Raw genomic sequence first — 19062 nt, forward strand, 5'->3', positions numbered from 1 at the left:
AGGCTGTCCTGGACAAAAAGATCACTGCCAACCCCTAGAGGTGCAGGACCGCAATCACAGCTGCCCCGACCTTGAGAATACTCGAGGGGCCGTGGCTAACCCAAAGGGAAGAGCCACGAATTGGACCACTCTGATTGCAAAACGTAGCCAACGCTGGTGTGAAACTGCGATTGGCATATGCAGATAGGCATCTCTGATGTCGATGGATGCTAGGGAATCTCCTTGGGTCAATGATTGATCGCAGAGACTCTATGCGAAACTGCCGCACCTGAACATGCTTGAGAAGCTTGAGATCCAGGTCGGAAGGCACCGCCCTCCTCGGGTACTAGGAATAGATTTAAGCAGAAATCTCAGAACCGTTCCCAGACGGGAACCGGTACAATTACCCCAGTGGCCTGCAAGAATGCCACAGCCTGTGAGAAGGCGGCGGCCTTGGAGCAGAGGGGAGTTGACAGAAAAAATCTGTTTGGCGGGCTGGATAGAATTCTATCCTGTAGCCGTGGGAGATGGTATCTCGCACCCACTGATCGGAGACGTGTTAAAATCATACGTCGCCAAATGGGAGAGCCTGCCACCGACCAAGGACGTTGCTGGCGTGGCCAGATAGTCAGGAGGAGGCTGACTTAGTGGCAGCATGTCCTGCGGTCTTCTCGCGCGCCATTTGGGTTTACGATCCTTGGCTGAGCCAGTGGGCAAGGCCGAGTAGCTTAGAGAACGATCAGATGGAGGAACAAAAAGAACGAAACCTCGACTGATTCCTGCCCTGTACAGGTTTCCTGGTTTAGGTTTGTGGCATGGAAGAAACTCTTCCCGCCAAGAGCTTCCTTAATAATTTCATCCAGTTGTTCCCGAACAGTCTGGTCCCAGCAAAAGGGAGCCCAGCAAGGAACTTCTTTAGAAGCATCCGCCGTCCACTTCCGAAGCCACAGGAGCCTGCGGATAGCGAGAAAATTAGCCGAGGCCACCGCAGTGCGGTGAGAGTCTCCAGCATGGCAGACATGGTATAGGATGAAAAGACTGAAGTCTGGAAGTTAAGGCAACCATTTCGGGCAAAGAGTCCCTATGAGGGAATGCATTTCCTCTAGAGAAGCAGAGATGGCTTTGAAAGCCGCACTGCTGCAAATGGGGAGAACGAGGCCCCTGCCGCCTCCATACAGATTTGGCCAGAAGGACAAACTGGCGGACAGCAAAACCGTAAGTGAAGAGCCATCAGCCACTGATACAACGTCCGGACTGAGAGTCTAAACACCGGAGGGACCACCTTTGGTGAATGAGCCCACTCCTTGACCACCGCTGGTGGAAGGGGAAAACTGTCATCAGAACCACGCTTTGGGAAGAGTTTGCCAGAGCAGACCCTGGGCTTGGTCACAGTGGCCTGAAAACTGGAGTGGTTAAAGAACACACTCCTTATTCTCTTAGGCAAGGTAAACTGGTGGCCTGTTGCCAGAGAAGTTTGCTCCTCTGATACTGGCGGATTGAGGTCCAGTACAGAATTAATGTACAGTGGGATCCCTAGAGAGGTGCAGTCAGCCACTGATACAACTATCCGGGCTGAAATACTAGACACCGGAGGGACCACCCTTGGTGAATGAGCCCACTCCTTGACCACCTCTGGTGGAAGGAGGAAACAGTCATCAGAACCCGCATTGTGAGCGTATGTCAGGACAGGCTCTGGGCTTGGTCACAGTGGGCTGAAAACTGGAGTGGTTAAGGAACACACTCCTTGTTCTCTTAAGGTATACTGATGCCCTTTCTGCCAGAGAGGGATACTCCCCTGATTCAGGCGGATTGAGGTCCAGTACAAATATAATGGACGCAATCAAATCATTAGCATCTGCGTCACCTTCGGACCGATCAATGGTACATTAAGTAGCGTCCGAGCCCCCAGTAAAGACATCCTCCTCGTCCAGTGAGTCAGCTCGTGAATCAGAGCTGCGGGACGGGGAAGGACAGGGGACCCTGCGTCTCCATTTTAGGAGGACGGGGTCTGAAAACCAGATGAAGAGACCTCTAAGAGCTTGCTGAGCGAGCCGTAGCAGCAGAAGCGCCCTGAGAAGGGGGCTAATGCATGCTCAGCACCCCCGGAGCAGCTGGAGGACCACTGACGAGCCTCCAGGCTGAGGGACCACTGTGTTTATGTGCTCAGTACAGGCAGTACGAGTCTACATGCAGCATATTAAGAACAGCCTTGCACTGATGTGAATGACCAAAAGAAGAAAAAAGCACCGCATATACATAAGGGGCACGCCAACCACAGTATAAATAGTAATGTACAAAAAGCTTTATTCAACACGTGAAATTTTAAAAGCACTAAAAAGACATGAAGAACAACACACTCGGAGCCGGGCTAAGCCCACATATAACCATGGCCATGGTGGACAATAGACAAGATCACAATGATCCTATTAGACATGCATAATGATATATACAACACAAAAAGGTGGTGAGAAACCCTGTGGGAAACTACAATGGGTGGCTGGAAGTTGCAAAAGATGTAAACAATGCAGTAAGGTACAGCAATGACTAATACATCTTTCCCTGATGAAGCTGCTGCGGCAGCGATACGCGTGGGGCTTCCCACTCTGAGTCAGGGCTCGTCACACCCTTGGTCCATGGTGTTTTTGTACCCTGTGTGTCATCATCCACGTGTGGGGCTGCTGCTCTTTATGGCTATTTAAGCAGTTAACCATTGGTATTTGGGTCTCTGTGTGGTATGTGGGCACTTGCCAATTTGTTATTTGGCCTCTTGTGTCCATTCTATCTATAGGAACTTATACATTCGTACAAATTTTATATTATCCTTTGGCATTGCTGGGGTTTAGTACCCGGCCTGGTTACCTGTATGGTGTACAGTCCAGTACATATTTGCTTCACAGGCAGGGCATTTCTCTATAATTGCGGATAGATGTTCTTGCTTTCCCCCAGCTCTGCCTTGACCACATTGATATACCTGTACCATTGTATATGTATTATTATACCTTCTTTACAGACGCCGCCCCCCATTTAATGTTGCTCTCTATTTGCAGTGTGTAGCTACTATATATTAACTTTACATGTATTAGTCATTGCTGTACCTTACTGCATTGTTTACATCTTTTGCAACTTCCAGCCACCCATTGTAGTTTCCCACAGGGTTTCTCACCACCTTTTTGTGTTGTATATATCATTATGCATGTCTAATAGGATCATTGTGATCTTGTCTATTGTCCACCATGGCCATGGTTATATGTGGGCTTAGCCCGGCTCCGAGTGTGTTGTTCTTCATGTCTTTTTAGTGCTTTTAAAATTTCACGTGTTGAATAAAGCTTTTTGTACATTACTATTTATACTGTGGTTGGCGTGCCCCTTATGTATATGCGGTGCTTTTTTCTTCTTTTGGTCATTTACTCCATACACCGCATTAGGGTGCACCCACTCGTACGTTCATCGGTGGTGCGCTCCTAAAAGTCTACTACTATTTGCTCTGATGTGAGACATGCTGCAGAGGTGGGGGCTCTGTGAGGGAATGCATCTCCAGAATGACCCCCAGCAGAGTATATAAACAGAGAATATAAGCAGCTGCACAACTGGAGGTTGTGGCTGCAAGACCGTTTAACATACATTTCTGTGCCCTCCAGTCCCCCAGCCCTGGCCCCCACTTGTCACAATGAGGTATCTCTGTGCCTATGCAGACACTGAGAACGCTGAGAAAATGGCGACCGGAGCGCAGGCGAGGGGGCGGGGCCTACTGAGAGCGGGCAAATGAGGTATACAGGGGAGGGAATCCTTCCTCAGTGAGGAGTGTCCGCTCCCTGTGCTGAACAGCCGCTGGGCGGAGCCACACTGTCCCTCTGCATGACTGACATGCAGAGGGAGTGAAACCGAAACTAGGCCTCAGGCGAAGCCGGGGCCTAGATTTAAACATGCGGCCAGCGTGCAGGCACCATCGGCGCGGTTCTCCAGTGAAAACTGCAGAACCGGCCGGAAATGTTACCACAGTTACATAACACACTCCCCCCAATAAATAAAGTACAAGGGGCCCTGGAAAGACCACTTTCAGTGGTAAAAACGTCTCATACTTAGCTTTTGAGACGCAGGTGCCAGGTCCCTGGGGGGGTTAAATGCTCCGTCCGACAGGATCCTGAACAGGGCTGCGGATGGAGACCGGTCTCCTGCAAAGCAGTGAGAACCGAGTTGGCTCCCACTTCAGCCAGAGCCCCAGGGGATGGTGAAGGAGCGCGGCATGTGAAGGCTCCAGCCTTGTAAAGTCAACCTTAACAGCACCGCCGACACAGTGGGGTGAGAAGGGACATGCCGGGAGTCCAGATTGGACCCGCTTTTCTTCCAAATCTTTGAAATCCAAAAAATCAAAAATCAGAGAATGCATGTGTGTGTGTGACCTCTTGAACACAAAGCATTGAACTAGCTAGGACTGGCTACCAGGGGGTGTATATGCTAGGAGGGAGGAGCTACACGTTTGAGTGTAGTACTTTGTGTGTCTTCCGGAGGCAGAAGCTATACACCATGGTCTGGGTCTCCCATGAGGAACGATGAAGAAAAACCCATTTATGCTAAGTGGGAACATGGCCATAGGGTACATTTACACATACAAATCCAGACTGGTCAAACCCTTCTTTCTTTTTTTTTAGGGACACTGAAAGACAATTCTAATATCTATGGCCAGAATCAGAAATGTAAGGCTCTCAGAAGACAAAGAGAAACAAAGAAAAGTCTAGTAATATTTATTCAAATAAGGAACCTGGTTAGTGTGACTTTTGTGTTTCAACTATAAAGTGCATAAGCCAAAACATGCTGTCCAGGACTATTTAATAGCAAGAGAACAGTTATTTGCACTTCCATCAGTGCTGGACTCCCAAAAGCAAGGCAAAACTGAAATGGCCCATTAATGGTTTGTCTCAAAAGACGTGGATGAAATGGTTTAATCTTAAGGCTATGTGCGCACGTTGCGTACAGTTCACTGCAGAAATTTCTGCAGCGATCTGAAGAGCACATGTGCGCTTTAAATCGCTGCAGAAATGTCCGTAGTGAAAGCCGATTCCATGCGCTCTGCCTGCAGCTCCTCCCATAGACAGAGCAGGAGCTGCCGGCAAAGCGCACGGAAGAAGTGACATGTCACTTCTTTTTACGCAGCGCTTCGGCAGTAGCCGAAGCGCTGCGCTCTTAAACACCACGTGCGCACGGCCCCTGCACAATCTCCATAGACTGTGCAGGGGACGCAGGACGCATGCAGTTACGCTGCGCTACAAAGCGCAGTGTAACTGCATGTATTTACGCAACGTGCGCACATAGCCTTAGTCAGGGTTGGAGATATTAGACTTTGGATGGTGTATGACGATTTACTGTAGACCCCTCAGCAAAATATAAAGACTCATAATCCTTACAACATGTTTGATTTTAGTGCAATTTCATAGTAAGGTACAAGATCAGATCTTTCTAACAAACATACACTCCTTAACCCCATCACCAACCAGCGATTTTTTTTTCTTTTTTCATTTTTCTTTTTTTTCCTCCCCTTCTTCCAAGAGCCATTACTTTTTTTATTTTTCTGTCACTCTTGCCATATGAGGTCTTGAGTTTTGTGGGACAAGTTGTACTTTTGAAAGAAACCATTATTTTTACAATATACTTTATTGGAAACCAGGAAAAAAAATTCCAAGTGCTGTGAAATTGCAAAAATAGCGGAATTGCATGACTATTTTTGTGGTCTTTTATTTACCATGTTCATTATATGGTAAAACTAATGTGTCGGTGTGATACCTCAGGTCGGTACAAGCTTGTAGATACCAAGCATATATAGGTTTACTTTTATCTAAGGGGTGAAAAAAAAAAATTAAGAAGAGATTGTCCAAAAAAAAAAAATGAATAGCGCTTTTGTTGCCATTTTCCGAGACCCGTAGCATTTTTGTCTTGAGCTGATGTTTTTAATTATATCATTTTGGCATAGATGCGCCGTTTTGATTGCAACAAAAAAAAACCATAATATTTTTCTCGCTATGCCGTGTATGGATCAGATTAACTGATTTTATATTTTGATAGATCGGGCATTTCTGAACACAGTGATATCAAATAAGTTTTTTTTATTGTTTTATTTTCAATTGGGCGAAAAGAAGAGGTGATTTGAACTTAGATTTTTTACATTTTTCAAACTTTTTTTCTTGATTTTACTAGTCCTTTTAGGGGAGTTTACGACTGTACACTGTAATCGCTTGTGCTGATCAGAACGATGCTGCAGCATCACTCTAATGAGCAGAAATGCACTATTCCTGTGAGTGCCAGTACTCTCAGGAAGTCATGGTGGCGTCCAGGTTCAGCAGCTGACCCTGTGGTACCATGGCAACACCATGATGGAGTCACGGGGCAGTCAATGGAGGCAGGGAACAGCGCGATCCCCACTGTGGCCATATAAAATCACGCTGTAAGATTTTGAAATTGCAATCTAAGTGGTTAGCAGGTGCGGGTAGATCTCTGATCCACCAGGGTCTGTTAGCTGCACCTCGGATCAGCAGATATGTGCAGGAATTACAGTGGACTCGCCGCCGGGGACCTCAGTAACTGGGGAGACATGACCTAGGAGGAATATATACGTCCAAGGTCGTGTAGGGGTTAATATTAACATTGCAAAACCAAGAAGGAAAAGTCATGGAATTATGGAAATAACAGGATTGATGGACATGTTAATTATATGAAAATGAACCAGTTTCAAAACCTCTTGACTTATATTCAGTATCGAGAATGAGTACCAAAAGCAGAAATACACAGACAAACACGTTGATAAGAATGAGACTATTAATGGTTATCACAGGAATGTTCTGCCACGATGACTGCACTTGTGCAAATCATCAAGATCTTCTGCTGGCAGCTCCCTTTGCAATAGCTGACCAATGACCTCAAAGATTTGCTTGATTGGAGACAAGTTTGGAGATGCTGCAGGCGTGGCAGAACACTTTTCAGACAACCATTAATAACCTCATGAACAGCATGCCAAGGTATGCAAGTGCATGCATTTCTGTGTATTGTGCTTATACTTGGTACTGAATAAATCAAGATTATGTGTAAATATTGTTTTCATGCGTTTCTCTCTTACATATATACTTACAATGAGGAAATGACCCTCTGCAGACGGCTTTATTTAATACTTTCACAAGAAACTTGTGACAATTTGTGAAATCAGATTCCATTTTCAGGATAGATTCTGCCCTGAACGAAAAAAACAAACCAAAAACATGAAATATATTAGAGCTAGATTTTCTCACTTTTAAGAAACACTTTAGGCCAGAAAATTGACATTTCAAAGACCTTACATTCTGCGTAACGCATTCAGCAAAAATGTCGTGCCTTTTGGTGTTCTTATACTTGCTCTCCCATTTTCTCAAAAAAAGGGCGAGACTAGGAGGGGGAGCTAGCCACAGATTCACTACATTTTACATCAGAAAGTGAAAAATTATTGCAGAAATGTTCTTCAACTCATAACAAGTTCATCTTAGACTCGTGTGCCCACACAGCCCAAAAGATGTGCCAAATTCATCAAGAGTTGTGCGCCTATTAATGAATTTGGCACATCTTACTCCAGCGGAGTGTTAATCAAGACTAGCGTATAAAATTCCAGTCTTAATTAATCCCTCCTGCTTCCATGTTTCCAGCACTTGGTCACATTTTCTTACTTAATCTTTCAAACCGTCTGTCTAGTAGCAAATGATAAGCTGAAGATTATAAGACTAGTTTACACATACATATAGTAGATTAATTTAGTATTAAAGGGAACCTGTCAGGCAATTCAGGCTGCTCAAATTACGGGCAGCACGAGTCAGCCGGACTGCATGATTGTAGCCAGGTATACACTGAAATGCTCTGGCATTTCAGAAAGCAAACAGTGAAGAGCAGGTCGGGGGTGGCTCTGGACCAGTTTTATGCTTTAGTCCCCGGTCGTGTCTTCCCAGTGCCGCAGCAGGTGGTTGACAGGTTTCTCCCCATGTACAGATGAGGGAAAGACCTTTCAATCACCTACAACAGCACTAGTAAGAGTGGGCCAGAGACTGCACCGGACTAGTCTAGTCTCTCCACCCAGATCTTCAAAATACATCTTCGCTTAAACGCCAGGGCGTCAATCATATATCTAGGCAGTGACTCATGTAGCCAGCAATTCGTGCAGCACTGCTCCTTTGTATTTAGCAGCCATCCAATGTGTATGTGGGTGACTTAACCCTCTCTCCGATGTCAAGGGGAATAAAGGAACCAGCATGTCTGATATCAACATGAACAATCATTTTTTTTTCTCAGGGGAAATAAGTTGTTGCAAGATATCAGGTAGCAGCTTAGTCCCCTCTCCACATTGAGAACATGAATGCGAGCCAAGCGTGCAGGTGTAAGGGCACCGGAGGGTGGAACGCGGTCGGTCACCAGCTATCTAACATTTAGGTCCAGCTTTAATTTCACTTTTGCATTCTTTTACTTACTTCCAGGCTCCAAAACCAGCATGCCAGCGGTCAGCAAACATCAGCACAACATTCAATACTTTCATTATTGCTTCTTTTACAGAGCTCACCTAAAAGCAAAAGTATATGTCACATTCAAAAATATCTGGACTGTAAAAGACTCAGCATTACTGTGGAATTCTATGGAGTGCATGGTTTTTACAATTTAATAAAGACATTTCTTAAAATAGAGAGTCTGAATAAAGGAAGTTGTAAAGGTGCATCCTGTATGTTATATATGCACGCCACCAGGAAGAAGGTATGAGAACAAGAAAGGGGTCTATCATGGCTAATGGTTGGGACGAATTTAGCCTACAGCTTCAACCGTTTGGCTAAATTTAAAGCACCACTCCAGCATTTTCTTTTTAGAGCTGGAGTGGCACATTAAATGTAAGCCCCCTGGCCCTGTTTTATACTCACTTTCTGGCGTCTTCACCTTATACCAATGTCGCTCTGGGTCTGCGGTACCTTCTTGTAACTTCGAACTGGCTAGAAGTCAGATCAGAAGCTCCCAGTGCAAGTCTATGCGAGCCAGAATGAGGCTCTCAGACTTGTATTGAGTTGTGACCTCCAGTGTGCTTTATGAAACACTAGAGCTGCCAGCCGGTCACAAATCACAGGAGACCGACCAGTTCAGTGGTGATAGAAGGTGGAGACAGCGGCAGGTGAGTATAATACATGGGCAGGGGACTTAGGGGTACTTTGCACACTTTGACATCGCAAGCCGATGCTGCGATGCCGAGTGCGATAGTCCCCGCCCCCGTCGCAGCAGCGATATCTTGTGATTGCTGCCGTAGCGAACATTATCGCTACGGCAGCTTCACATGCACTTACCTGCCCTGCGACGTCGCTCTGGCCAGCGAACCGCCTCCTTCCTAAGGGGGCGGGTCGTGCGGCGTCACAGTGACGTCACACGGCAGGCGGCCAATAGGAGCGGAGGGCCGGAGATGAACAGGACGTAAACATCCCGCCCACCTTCTTCCTGCCGCATTGCAGCCGGGACGCAGGTAAGGAGATGTTCCTCACTCCTACGGCTTCACACACAGTGATGTGTGCTGCCTGCTGGAACGAGGAACAACATCGTAACATCGGTCCTTCCGAAATTATGGAAATGTCGGACCCTACACCGATCATACGATAACGACGCTTTTGCGCTTGTTAATTGTATGTAAAAGGATTCACATACTGCGATGTCGACAGCGACGCCGGATGCGCGTCACTTTCGATTTGACCCCACCGACATCGCACCTGCGATGTCGTAGTGTGAAAAGTACTCCTTACATTTAAAGCACCACTCCAACTGTGCAATAAAAAACAAACGCTGGAGTGGTGATTGAACACAATTTTTACCTTTGTTTTAGCAGATTTAGAATTTCAGGCACCTTACACATAATAAGTCCTTAATAAATCTTTCATTGGTAGATTCAGTGACTGTACAGAAATCTTATGGGCAGAAATACCCAATAGACTATTCTCAGAATGAGGGATGATCTGCCATGTTTTTCCAATAACGTACGCATATCATCAAATTAAAAGTCCAACATAATCTTTTCCTACCTTTTCCCTTAAAAGACATCGATCATGAATAGTAGATAGATATCTATAATGAATTTTTATTAATTGGTCCAGATCTTTTGCTTCCTCCACTTGATGTTGAAATTCCAGTCCTGTGCTATGAAGAATCTATGAAAAAAATATTCTTATTTACTAAATGCACAGGTTTGTGACTTTCTTATCCGCATTATATACATATCTGAAAGAGAATTAATGTTATGTTACGCACAACTAAAATTGTGTCTTTCACCTAAATACACATGTAGATTGGGAGGAATTCTATACAAAACAGGTATTACATTCTACAATAAGTAGGCTGTATACCAATCATTAAACAGTCCTAAAATTTGTTAAATTGCCTATTGTCCTATCCTTTTCTCTAGTCAGTCCTCCATTTCAGATAGGACAGATAACAAAATAAAAATATTATTGAAAGATAAAATGCCAACCCTGGTCATCATGTAATTGTGTAAGCTGTTGACAAAATGCATAAGCTTGACTCGTAGGAGGAACATGCGATGGATTTGTTGTTCCTTAGATTCGGTTTGTGTTACTAGATGAGAAAGAAGCTGATGCTGCTCAGATCCGGACTCAGTCTTCGGAGATTCCTTCTCCACCGTGCTAACAACTGCTGTAAAAATATCAGTATTAAAAAGACATTACAGGCGGAACAAAGTTTTTCATAATCTCTGAAATCTCATGCAAAAGTTGCTTATTTTCTCTTTGAAGATTTGCTGCAGAATTCACCCATACTAATGAGTGGGGGAAAAACGCCGCAACAAAAACACATATCAAATATATGCAACAAAAACTTGCGTAATTTACTTTTTACAGGATTTGCAGCTGAATGTGTAAACATACTTTGAGAGAAGGGGCAGTTAGATTTGCAGTGATCAATAAGATATCCCCTATCCTATCGAAAGAGAATAACCTAGTAACTTAAGACAACCCCTTTAAGTTAATACCTTGATAAAACTTTGCACAGATAAACCAATTCTAATAAATGTTAATAGTATGTAGGTGTTCTTACCATTAAATTGTAGGACATCTAAGCTGTATTTTGCCCATTTTATTAGCAGCAAAAGCAGAAAGATCTGATTATAAATCCTTTGGCACTCTGAGCTTATAACAATATCAACAGGCCAAGGCACCTAGAACAGAAGACATAAGAGCAGCAGATAAGATACATTGTATATATAAATTGCAGAAAACGTTAGTAGTTCGACATCGACGATAACCATGAATTGCATACAGAATCAGCCAAAATCTATTACAGAGCCAGGTATGTACGTGATACAATATGGAGTCACTTTATAACTCAGTACAAGGCTATGTATATACAAGATACAATATGGTGTTACCTTGTAACTCAGTACTAGGCCATCCAATGTATGTACTGGAAGTTTTTTCTTAGCCAAGTCAACATTTTCAAAGAAGATGGATAACCTGTATGTGAATAATAGACATCTATGATAATATATTCTAAATCATTTGGTAAAACAAATTCACTTAGAATATGATTCATGTTGCTTATATAGCACTAACCCTACTCTGCAGGCTATACAGAGCTTGCAATCATACATTTCAGTCCATATTCCTAATGCGGCTCACGTACTAGTTTCCCCACCTCAGAAACACACTAGGACAATCATCACAGAAAACTAATTAACCTATCAATCTGATATTAAATTGTGGGAGGACGTAGAGGAAACCTAAACAATGGGAGGCCTTAAACTCCATGCAGATGTTCTTATTGGTGTAATGGAAATCGAAGTTGCAAGGCTCAATGCTAACCACTGACCAGCCGTGCTCCTACAGATATGTAATGTTGTGAAGACCGTGCCTCCGATATTAAAAAGTACAGATCAATTCAGAGAACCTTCAAAATGAAATGTAACTTGTGTGTAACTGAGGAATACCGCCATTTCTAACCATTATGGGACTTCTATCTTGCATTTTTCACTAGAGAAGGCTCAACAAGAAGTATTATTTCGCTTCCTTACAAAATGTCTGATGCAGCAGGTCGTTAGGAGAAGGGAGATTTACACTTAGAACTAAAGGCCAGGTCTCACTAAGCAACATCGCTGCTGAGGCACGACTTTTGTGACGCAACAGCGATGTTGCTAGCGATGTCGCTGTGTGTGACATCCAGCAACAACCTGGCCCCTGCTGTGAGGTCGCTGGTTGTTGCTGAATGTCCTGGACCATTTTTTAGTTGTTGCTCTTCCGCTGTGACGCACACATCGCTGTGTGTGACAGCGACAGAGCAACAACTAAATGTGCAGGCAGCAGGAGCTGGCTTCTGCGGACGCTGGTAACCAATGTAAACATCGGGTAACCAAGAAGCCCTTACCTTGGTTACCCGATATTTACCTTCGTTACCAGCGTCCGCCGCTCTCACGCTGTCAGTGCCGGCTCCCTGCACACATAGCCAGACTACACATCGGGTAAATAAGCAAAGGTTTACACATCGGTTTAATAAGCACTCTGGCTAGGAGTGCAGGGAGCCAGCGCTAAGCGGTGTGCGCTGGTAACGAAGGTAAATATCGGGTTGGTTACCCGATATTTACCTTAGTTACCAAGCGCAGCATCGCTTTAACGCGTCACTGCTGGCTGGTCACTGGTTGCTGGTGAGATCTGCCTGTGTGACAGCTCACCAGCAACCCGTGTAGCGACGCTCCAGCGATCCCTGCCAGGTCAGGTTGCTGGTGGGATCGCTGGAGCGTCGCTTAGTGTGACGGTACGGTAAGTGGGAGCAAGATGTAGGCCAAATCAGTGATGATCTGTGGGATAACATTCTTCAATTGGTCCCCAAGGACTCAATGAGTGAAGCACAATGGCTTTTGCAGTACTACATGATTCATAGAGAGTATAATACTCCCCTGTGATTACATAAATTGGCATACAAGATAAACTTGCTGTGTTATAGATGTCAGACTCCGAAAGCTGACTTATGCCATGTAATAGCAGGTAGCAGGGTTTGACGTGCATGCACTGGGCAGGTTCCAAATGCGATTAATCTGCCTATTAACCCCATATCTGCACTTTTTCATGTGACAGTTTCGCTTTAAAAGAATGCTGGATCTTTGCATCTCCCTCTGTTTTTCTCTCATTTTGCTAATATCCATTTCCCTACTAAAGGGGCAGCTATAATCGGATTGTGAGCTAGCAGCCTTTCTTGCTTTGGCCAAAAGGTGGTAAATGAGTGGAGAAAGAAAACGGATTTTTGTGTACTCACCGTAAAATCGTTTTTTCTTAGCCATCATTGGGGGACACAGAACCATGGGTGTTATGCTGCCTATCCATAAAAGGACAATAAGTAGATGCAAAAGCATAGCTCCTCCTCTGCAGTATACACCCCCTGGCCGGGTCAGGCAACCTCAGTTTTAGTACACAAGCAGTAGGAGAAAAAAAAAAAAACAAACCAGTAAAAACTTCTCAACAGAGGAACATGAGAAAAGAACATAACTAAATAAGGTACTGAGAGAACCAAGGCCCAACAGGGCAACAGGGTGGGTGCTGTGTCCCCCAATGATGGCTAAGAGAAAACGATTTTACGGTGAGTACACAAAAATCCGTTTTTCTCTGACGCCTCATTGGGGTACACAGGACCATGAGACGTCCTAAAGCAGTCCATGGGTGGGAAACATAAAAGAAGACAACACAACCCAAGGATAAGGAACCAGTCCCAGACAGCCTGGAGCGCCTACTGAGAGAGGTGCTCTACTGCCGTTTGCAGAATTTTCCTACTCAGATTTGCCTCAGTTGAAACCTGGGTATGGACTCTGTAATGCTTTGAAAACGTATGTAGGCTAAACCAGGTCTCAGCCTTACACACCTGTTCCACTGAAGCCTGATGCCGAATGGCCCACGAAGTGCCAACTGCTCGCGTTGAATGAGCCCGCAGCCCACTAGGAATGGGCTTGAGTTGCAAGCGGTAGACTTGCTGGATCGCAGAGCGAATCCAGTGAGCCAGAGTTGCCTTTGAAGCTGCCTGTCCCTTCTTAGGCCCCTCAGGAATGACGAACAAAGAGTCCGTTTTTTCTAAAGGGGGCTGTCCTGGATATGTAATATCTGAGAGCTCTGACAAGGTCTAACGAATGCAGGGACCTTTCCAGCCTATGAACCGGGTGTGGACAAAAAGAAGGCAGAACAATGTCCTCGTTCAAATGAAACGGGGTAAGAACCTTTGGAAGGAAATCCGGAAGGGGGCGCAGAATGTTACCTTCCAGGACAGAAGAGCAAGGGAGGATTCCTTGAGGGGTTCAAAGGGAGACCTCTGGAGACCGTCCAGAACAAGGTTGAGGTCCCATGGTTCCAGCGGCCGTTTGTACAGGGGAACTAGATGGGAAACGCCCTGGAGGAAGGTCTTGACTTGCGGTTTTTCAGCCAGGCGGCATTAGTAGAAGATTGAGAGCGCTGAGATCTGCCCTTTAAAAAGGGAACTGAGAGCCAACCCCGCTTGCAAGCCAGACTGTGGAAAGTCGAGAATTCTGGGGATGGCCAGAGGCATAGGCTGGACGTTAGTTTCCCTGCACCATGAAAGGAAGATTTTCCACGTACGGTGGTAAATGCAGGATGAAGCAGGCTTTCGGGCGCTGATCATGGTGGAAATAACCACGGGGGAGAATCCCGCTCTTGTTAATACCCAGGTCTCAATGGCCATGCCGTCAGCTTCAGGGCTTTGGAGTTCTGATGGGAAATGGGACCTTGGGTCAGCAGGTCTGGGATGTCTGGAAGGCGCCACGGTGCGTCTGAGCATTTGTACTAATTCAGCGTACCAGGCGCGCCTGGGCCAGTCCGGTGCTACCAGTATCACCGGGACTCCTGCTGCCTTGATCTTCCTGATTACCCGCGGCAGCAGGGGTAGAGGTGAAAATATGTAAGGCAGGCGGAAGTGGTGCCAAAAGCAGACTAGAGCATCCGCGCCGATGGACTGCGGGTCGCGTGACCTGGCTATGAATGCGGGTACCTTTGCATTCAACCTTGAGGCCATTAGGTCCACGTCTGGTGTGCCCCAGCGAGTGCAGATGTGTAGAAACACTTCTGGGTGGAGAGACCATTCTCCGGCGGCCAGGCCTTGGCGACTTAGAAAGTCTGCTGCCCAGTTCTCTACCCCCGGTATGTGTACCGCTGATATCATTGATCCCGTCGATTTGGCCCAGCTGAGGATCTTGTGGGCCTCGAGATAAGCCGCTTTGCTGCGGGTGCCCCCCTGCCGATTGATATAGGCTACAGCTGTCGCATTATCTGATTGGACTCGAATCTGTTGACCCGCTAGCAGAGGGCAGAACGCTCTGAGCGCGAGGAAGATCGCGCGGAGTTCAGGATGTTTATGGGTAGGAAAGACTCCTGGGGCGTCCAACGTCCTTGAGCAGTGTGGTGCTGGTACACTGCTCCCCAGCCTAGGAGGCTGGCGTCCGTGGTCAGGACCAGCCAGTTCACTGGGAGAAAAGATCTCCCCTTCGATAGGGATGAGGACCAAAGCCACTAGCGGAGTGCGTACCTGACTGAAGGCGTCAGGTGAAGATGTCTGTCCAGGGAGAAGGGGCTCTTGTCCCAGGCCGCTAGAAGGGCTAGCTGCAGTGGGCGGAGGTGCAGTTGAGCAAAGGGTACTGCTTCCATAGCCGCCACCATCCTGCCGAGCACTTTCATGCTGAATCGAATGGAGTGAGACGGAGGAGGTAGAAGGCAGCGTACCGCTCGTTGAAGAGCGATCGCCTTGTCCTGAGGGAGAAGGATCAAGCCCCGACGGGTGTCCAGGGACATGCCCAGGAAGGTGATGGATCGTGATGGGATCGGGGATGATTTGTCCAGATTCACTAGCCACCCTAAGCGGGATAGGGTGTCCACATTAATCTGTACGCTGGTTGAGCAGTCGCGGAAGGAGGGAGCCTTGATGAGGAGGTCGTCCAAGTAAGGGAGAACGACTACTCCCCTGGCGTGAAGGACGCTCATGGCGGCCGCCATGACTTTGGTGAAGACCCTTGGTGCGGTGACAAGGCCGAAGGGTAAAGCTACAAATTGAAAGTGGGAGTCCTGAATTGCGAAGCGGAGGAACTTTTGGTGATCTGGGGCGATGCGCATGTGCAGGTACGCGTCCTTGATGTCTATGGAGGCGAGGAATTCCCCTTCGACCATGGAGGCAATAATGGACCTTAGCGACTCCATTCTGAATCTCCGTACGTGCACATGTTTGTTTAGGTGTTTGAGGTCCAGGATGGGTCGAACTGACCCATCCTTTTTGGGGACCACAAAGAGATTGGAATAAAACCCCCCGAACTTCTCGTCGTCTGGGACAGGTATTATCACTCCTGCTGTTTGGAGCGAGTGCATTGCTGAGAAAAAAGCTTTGTGTCGTTTTCGAGTCTTTGGGGGGTTTGAGAGAAAGAACCGACTCGGGGGTCGGGTCCGAAATTCTATGTGAAAACCGGAAGACACAAGGTCTCGCACCCATTTGTCGTCTGAGGTGGCAGCCCAGATGTGTTGAAAGAGCTGCAGTCGACCTCCTACAATGAGTGTGTCTTCCGGGGCGCCGAAGGAGTCATGAGGGGGGAAAACGTCGTGGCCGAGTCTCCCTAGTCCTGGACTGTTTCGGTCTAGGCTGCCATGACGAAGTGGGTTTCGGGGAGAGCTGAGAAGGTCGGTCCCTGCATAGTCTGCGGCTGGTGGCGGGGACAACACGGGATGTCGACCAACCAAATGAGTTCCGAAAGGAGCGGAACGAGGACTGTGGACATCTGGTGAAGGACGTCCTGGACTTCAGCTGGGGGAGGGAGGTACTCTTTCCTCCCGTGGCGTCAGAAATGAGCTTGTCCACACGTTCGCCAAACAATCGGTCTGGAAAAAAGGGAAGGCCCGTGAGAGACTTCTTGGAGGCAGAGTTCGCTCTCCATTGTCGGAGCCAGAGAGCTCTACGTATGGCTATGGTATTTGAGGCGGCAAACGCTGCGTAGGTAGCAGCGTCCATGGAGGCCTGCATGAGGTACTCCGCCGCAGCGGCAATTTGAGCTGTTACCTCTGTGAAGGTATGAGTGAACTGGGATTCCTCAAGCGAAGTGTTAAGGGATTCTGCCCAGACCGAGATCGCCTTAACGACCCACACAGAGGCAGAGGCAAAGGAGGGCGAGAGGGAGGAACCCACAGCCTCAAAAGCAGAGCGGGCGAGGTGCTCCACCTGTCTGTCTGTCGGGTCCTTGATGGAGGAACCATCGGGTAAAGACAGGAGCGTCTTTGTGGTAAGGCGGTAGAACGGGGGGGGGGGGTCGACCGAGGGCGGATCGGCCCAGCCCTTAGGGGCAGGTGAGGCAAAAGGGTACCGGGACTCCATGAGTTTTCGGTTACCGAAGCGCCTCTCAGGCTTCTGCCTTTGCTTTGTGAGGATATCCTGAAACTCTGGGTGATCAGCAAAAACCTTTTGGGGTTTCCTTGCCCTCTTAAAGGAGACCGCATGGTCAGTGGTAGTGGATGCGGGATCCTCCACATGCAGAGTTTGGTTGATTGCTGCTATAAGGGAGTCTATTGCAGTTTGATCATCTGGGGAGGCTGCAACCAAGGAATCCTCTTGGTATAAACAGCATTCTCCCTCCTCCAGCTCTTCAGAAACCGTGGAGCGTGTGGGAGAGCCTGCCCTGTGTGCTCCCAAGGGAGAGCCCGCTGGAGACACCCGGCCGTGTGCTCTTTTCCTGATCCCTGCAACCGGTGAAGCATGTGCCCGGATTACCTCAGAAGGATCCTCCATAGCGGTATCCTCAGGCTGCGTTCCGTCCAGGGACCCAGAAGGGTGTGGAGGACGACATTGCATAGCCAGCACCAGGTTCTGTGACAGTTTTTCCATGGATTGGGACAGAAACTGTGCCCATTCCGGTGGGCTAAAAGCCCTAGGCTCTGGGCTGACGGTTGCGGCGGTGGTGGCAGAGGGGTCTTGGGGGGCTATAGGGGCACAGGACTCACAGAGAGAAGAGGTGTGTTTACGTGGTAGCTCAGCGTGGCAGGCAGTGCAGGCTGAATAATAGACTATGTAGGCCTTAGCACTCTTAGTGCCCTTAGAATTCTGCATGTTCCTAATAGGAGTATGCCAGGAGGGGGAGCAATGGTCAGCAGAGCTACAAGTGAAGCAAGCACCTCACCAGAATCAGCCGATGGCCCTGTCCTCAGGAAGGAGTAAGCTCTATGGAGATCTTCGCACGCTTTCCTGGGGGGCGGGGCTTAGCGCTAGAAGAGCGTGAAGAAGTCAGTGTGCCCCCCCTGCTGTGGGTAGTAAAAAACGGCGGGAAGGGAGCTTCTGATAGTTTTCCTCCCTCTCCCTCCAGTCAGCACACAGCTTGTCACTGGTGGTTATCAGCTGGCTTTTCTGCTAGAGCAAATAAAACAGAGCAAATAAACAGCATGAGTTCCTGAGCTCTGTGCCCTCCCCCTGCCACTGGGAAATTATCTGTGCAGGACTTTCTGCAAACAGCGAGTGACTTCCCCCCTCCTCCAGCCGGCAAGCTAGAGAAAAGTTAACACTGTGTGTTCAGGATCCTTAGGGCTCTCCTCCTTGCAATCAGAAAGGGACTTTTTCCCCCCTCCCTCATAATAAATACTGTAAATGTCCTGGGAGCCTTCCCTGCACCGTCTTTTCTCCCTTTGTCTGGGAAACCACTCAGGGGGGATCTCCATACCTCCCAACATTTAAAGATGAGAAAGAGGGACAAATTTTAAGCCACGCCCCCTAACCACACCCATTTTGCAATCTGTCACGCCCACATCCAATCCTTTTCAGCACTGCTGATCACATTGTTTAAGGCTGCGTGCCCACGATCAGTATTTGCAGCATTTTGGATGTAGCGTGCTTTTGCTGGGTCTAAAACGCTGCATTGGAAAATACAAGCACAGTGGAGGGTTTCTAGAAATCTCGTGCCCACTGTGCTTGTTTTTTCTGCAGCAAACACTGACCTGCGGAGAGTCTTTCCAGACTGCAGCATATCAATTGTTTGCTGCAGTTGCATGCGTCCTCCGTAGGGAGAACACAGCAGGAGACCGCAGCGCACTGAAT

General features: G+C 47.4%; 1 protein-coding gene across 2 annotated transcripts in view; it reads right to left on the minus strand.

The window, feature by feature from the left end:
* The window catches only part of TUBGCP5 (tubulin gamma complex component 5), a 129289-nt gene that overhangs the window by 3736 nt on the left and 106491 nt on the right, over positions 1–19062 (minus strand). Inside the window, exons 17-22 of one of the 2 annotated variants that reach the window (XM_075336626.1) lie at positions 11387–11471; positions 11056–11176; positions 10475–10653; positions 10029–10154; positions 8454–8542; positions 7097–7197 (exon numbers count right to left, since the gene is read on the minus strand). In XM_075336626.1, coding sequence (XP_075192741.1) covers positions 7097–7197; positions 8454–8542; positions 10029–10154; positions 10475–10653; positions 11056–11176; positions 11387–11471 — 701 coding nt within the window. Of the gene's footprint in view, positions 1–7096; positions 7198–8453; positions 8543–10028; positions 10155–10474; positions 10657–11055; positions 11177–11386; positions 11472–19062 lie in introns of both variants that reach the window. The other variant, XM_075336625.1, reaches the window with a different exon arrangement.

Source organism: Anomaloglossus baeobatrachus, chromosome 2 (assembly GCF_048569485.1).
Source record: "Anomaloglossus baeobatrachus isolate aAnoBae1 chromosome 2, aAnoBae1.hap1, whole genome shotgun sequence".
Classification (NCBI taxonomy): domain Eukaryota; kingdom Metazoa; phylum Chordata; class Amphibia; order Anura; family Aromobatidae; genus Anomaloglossus; species Anomaloglossus baeobatrachus.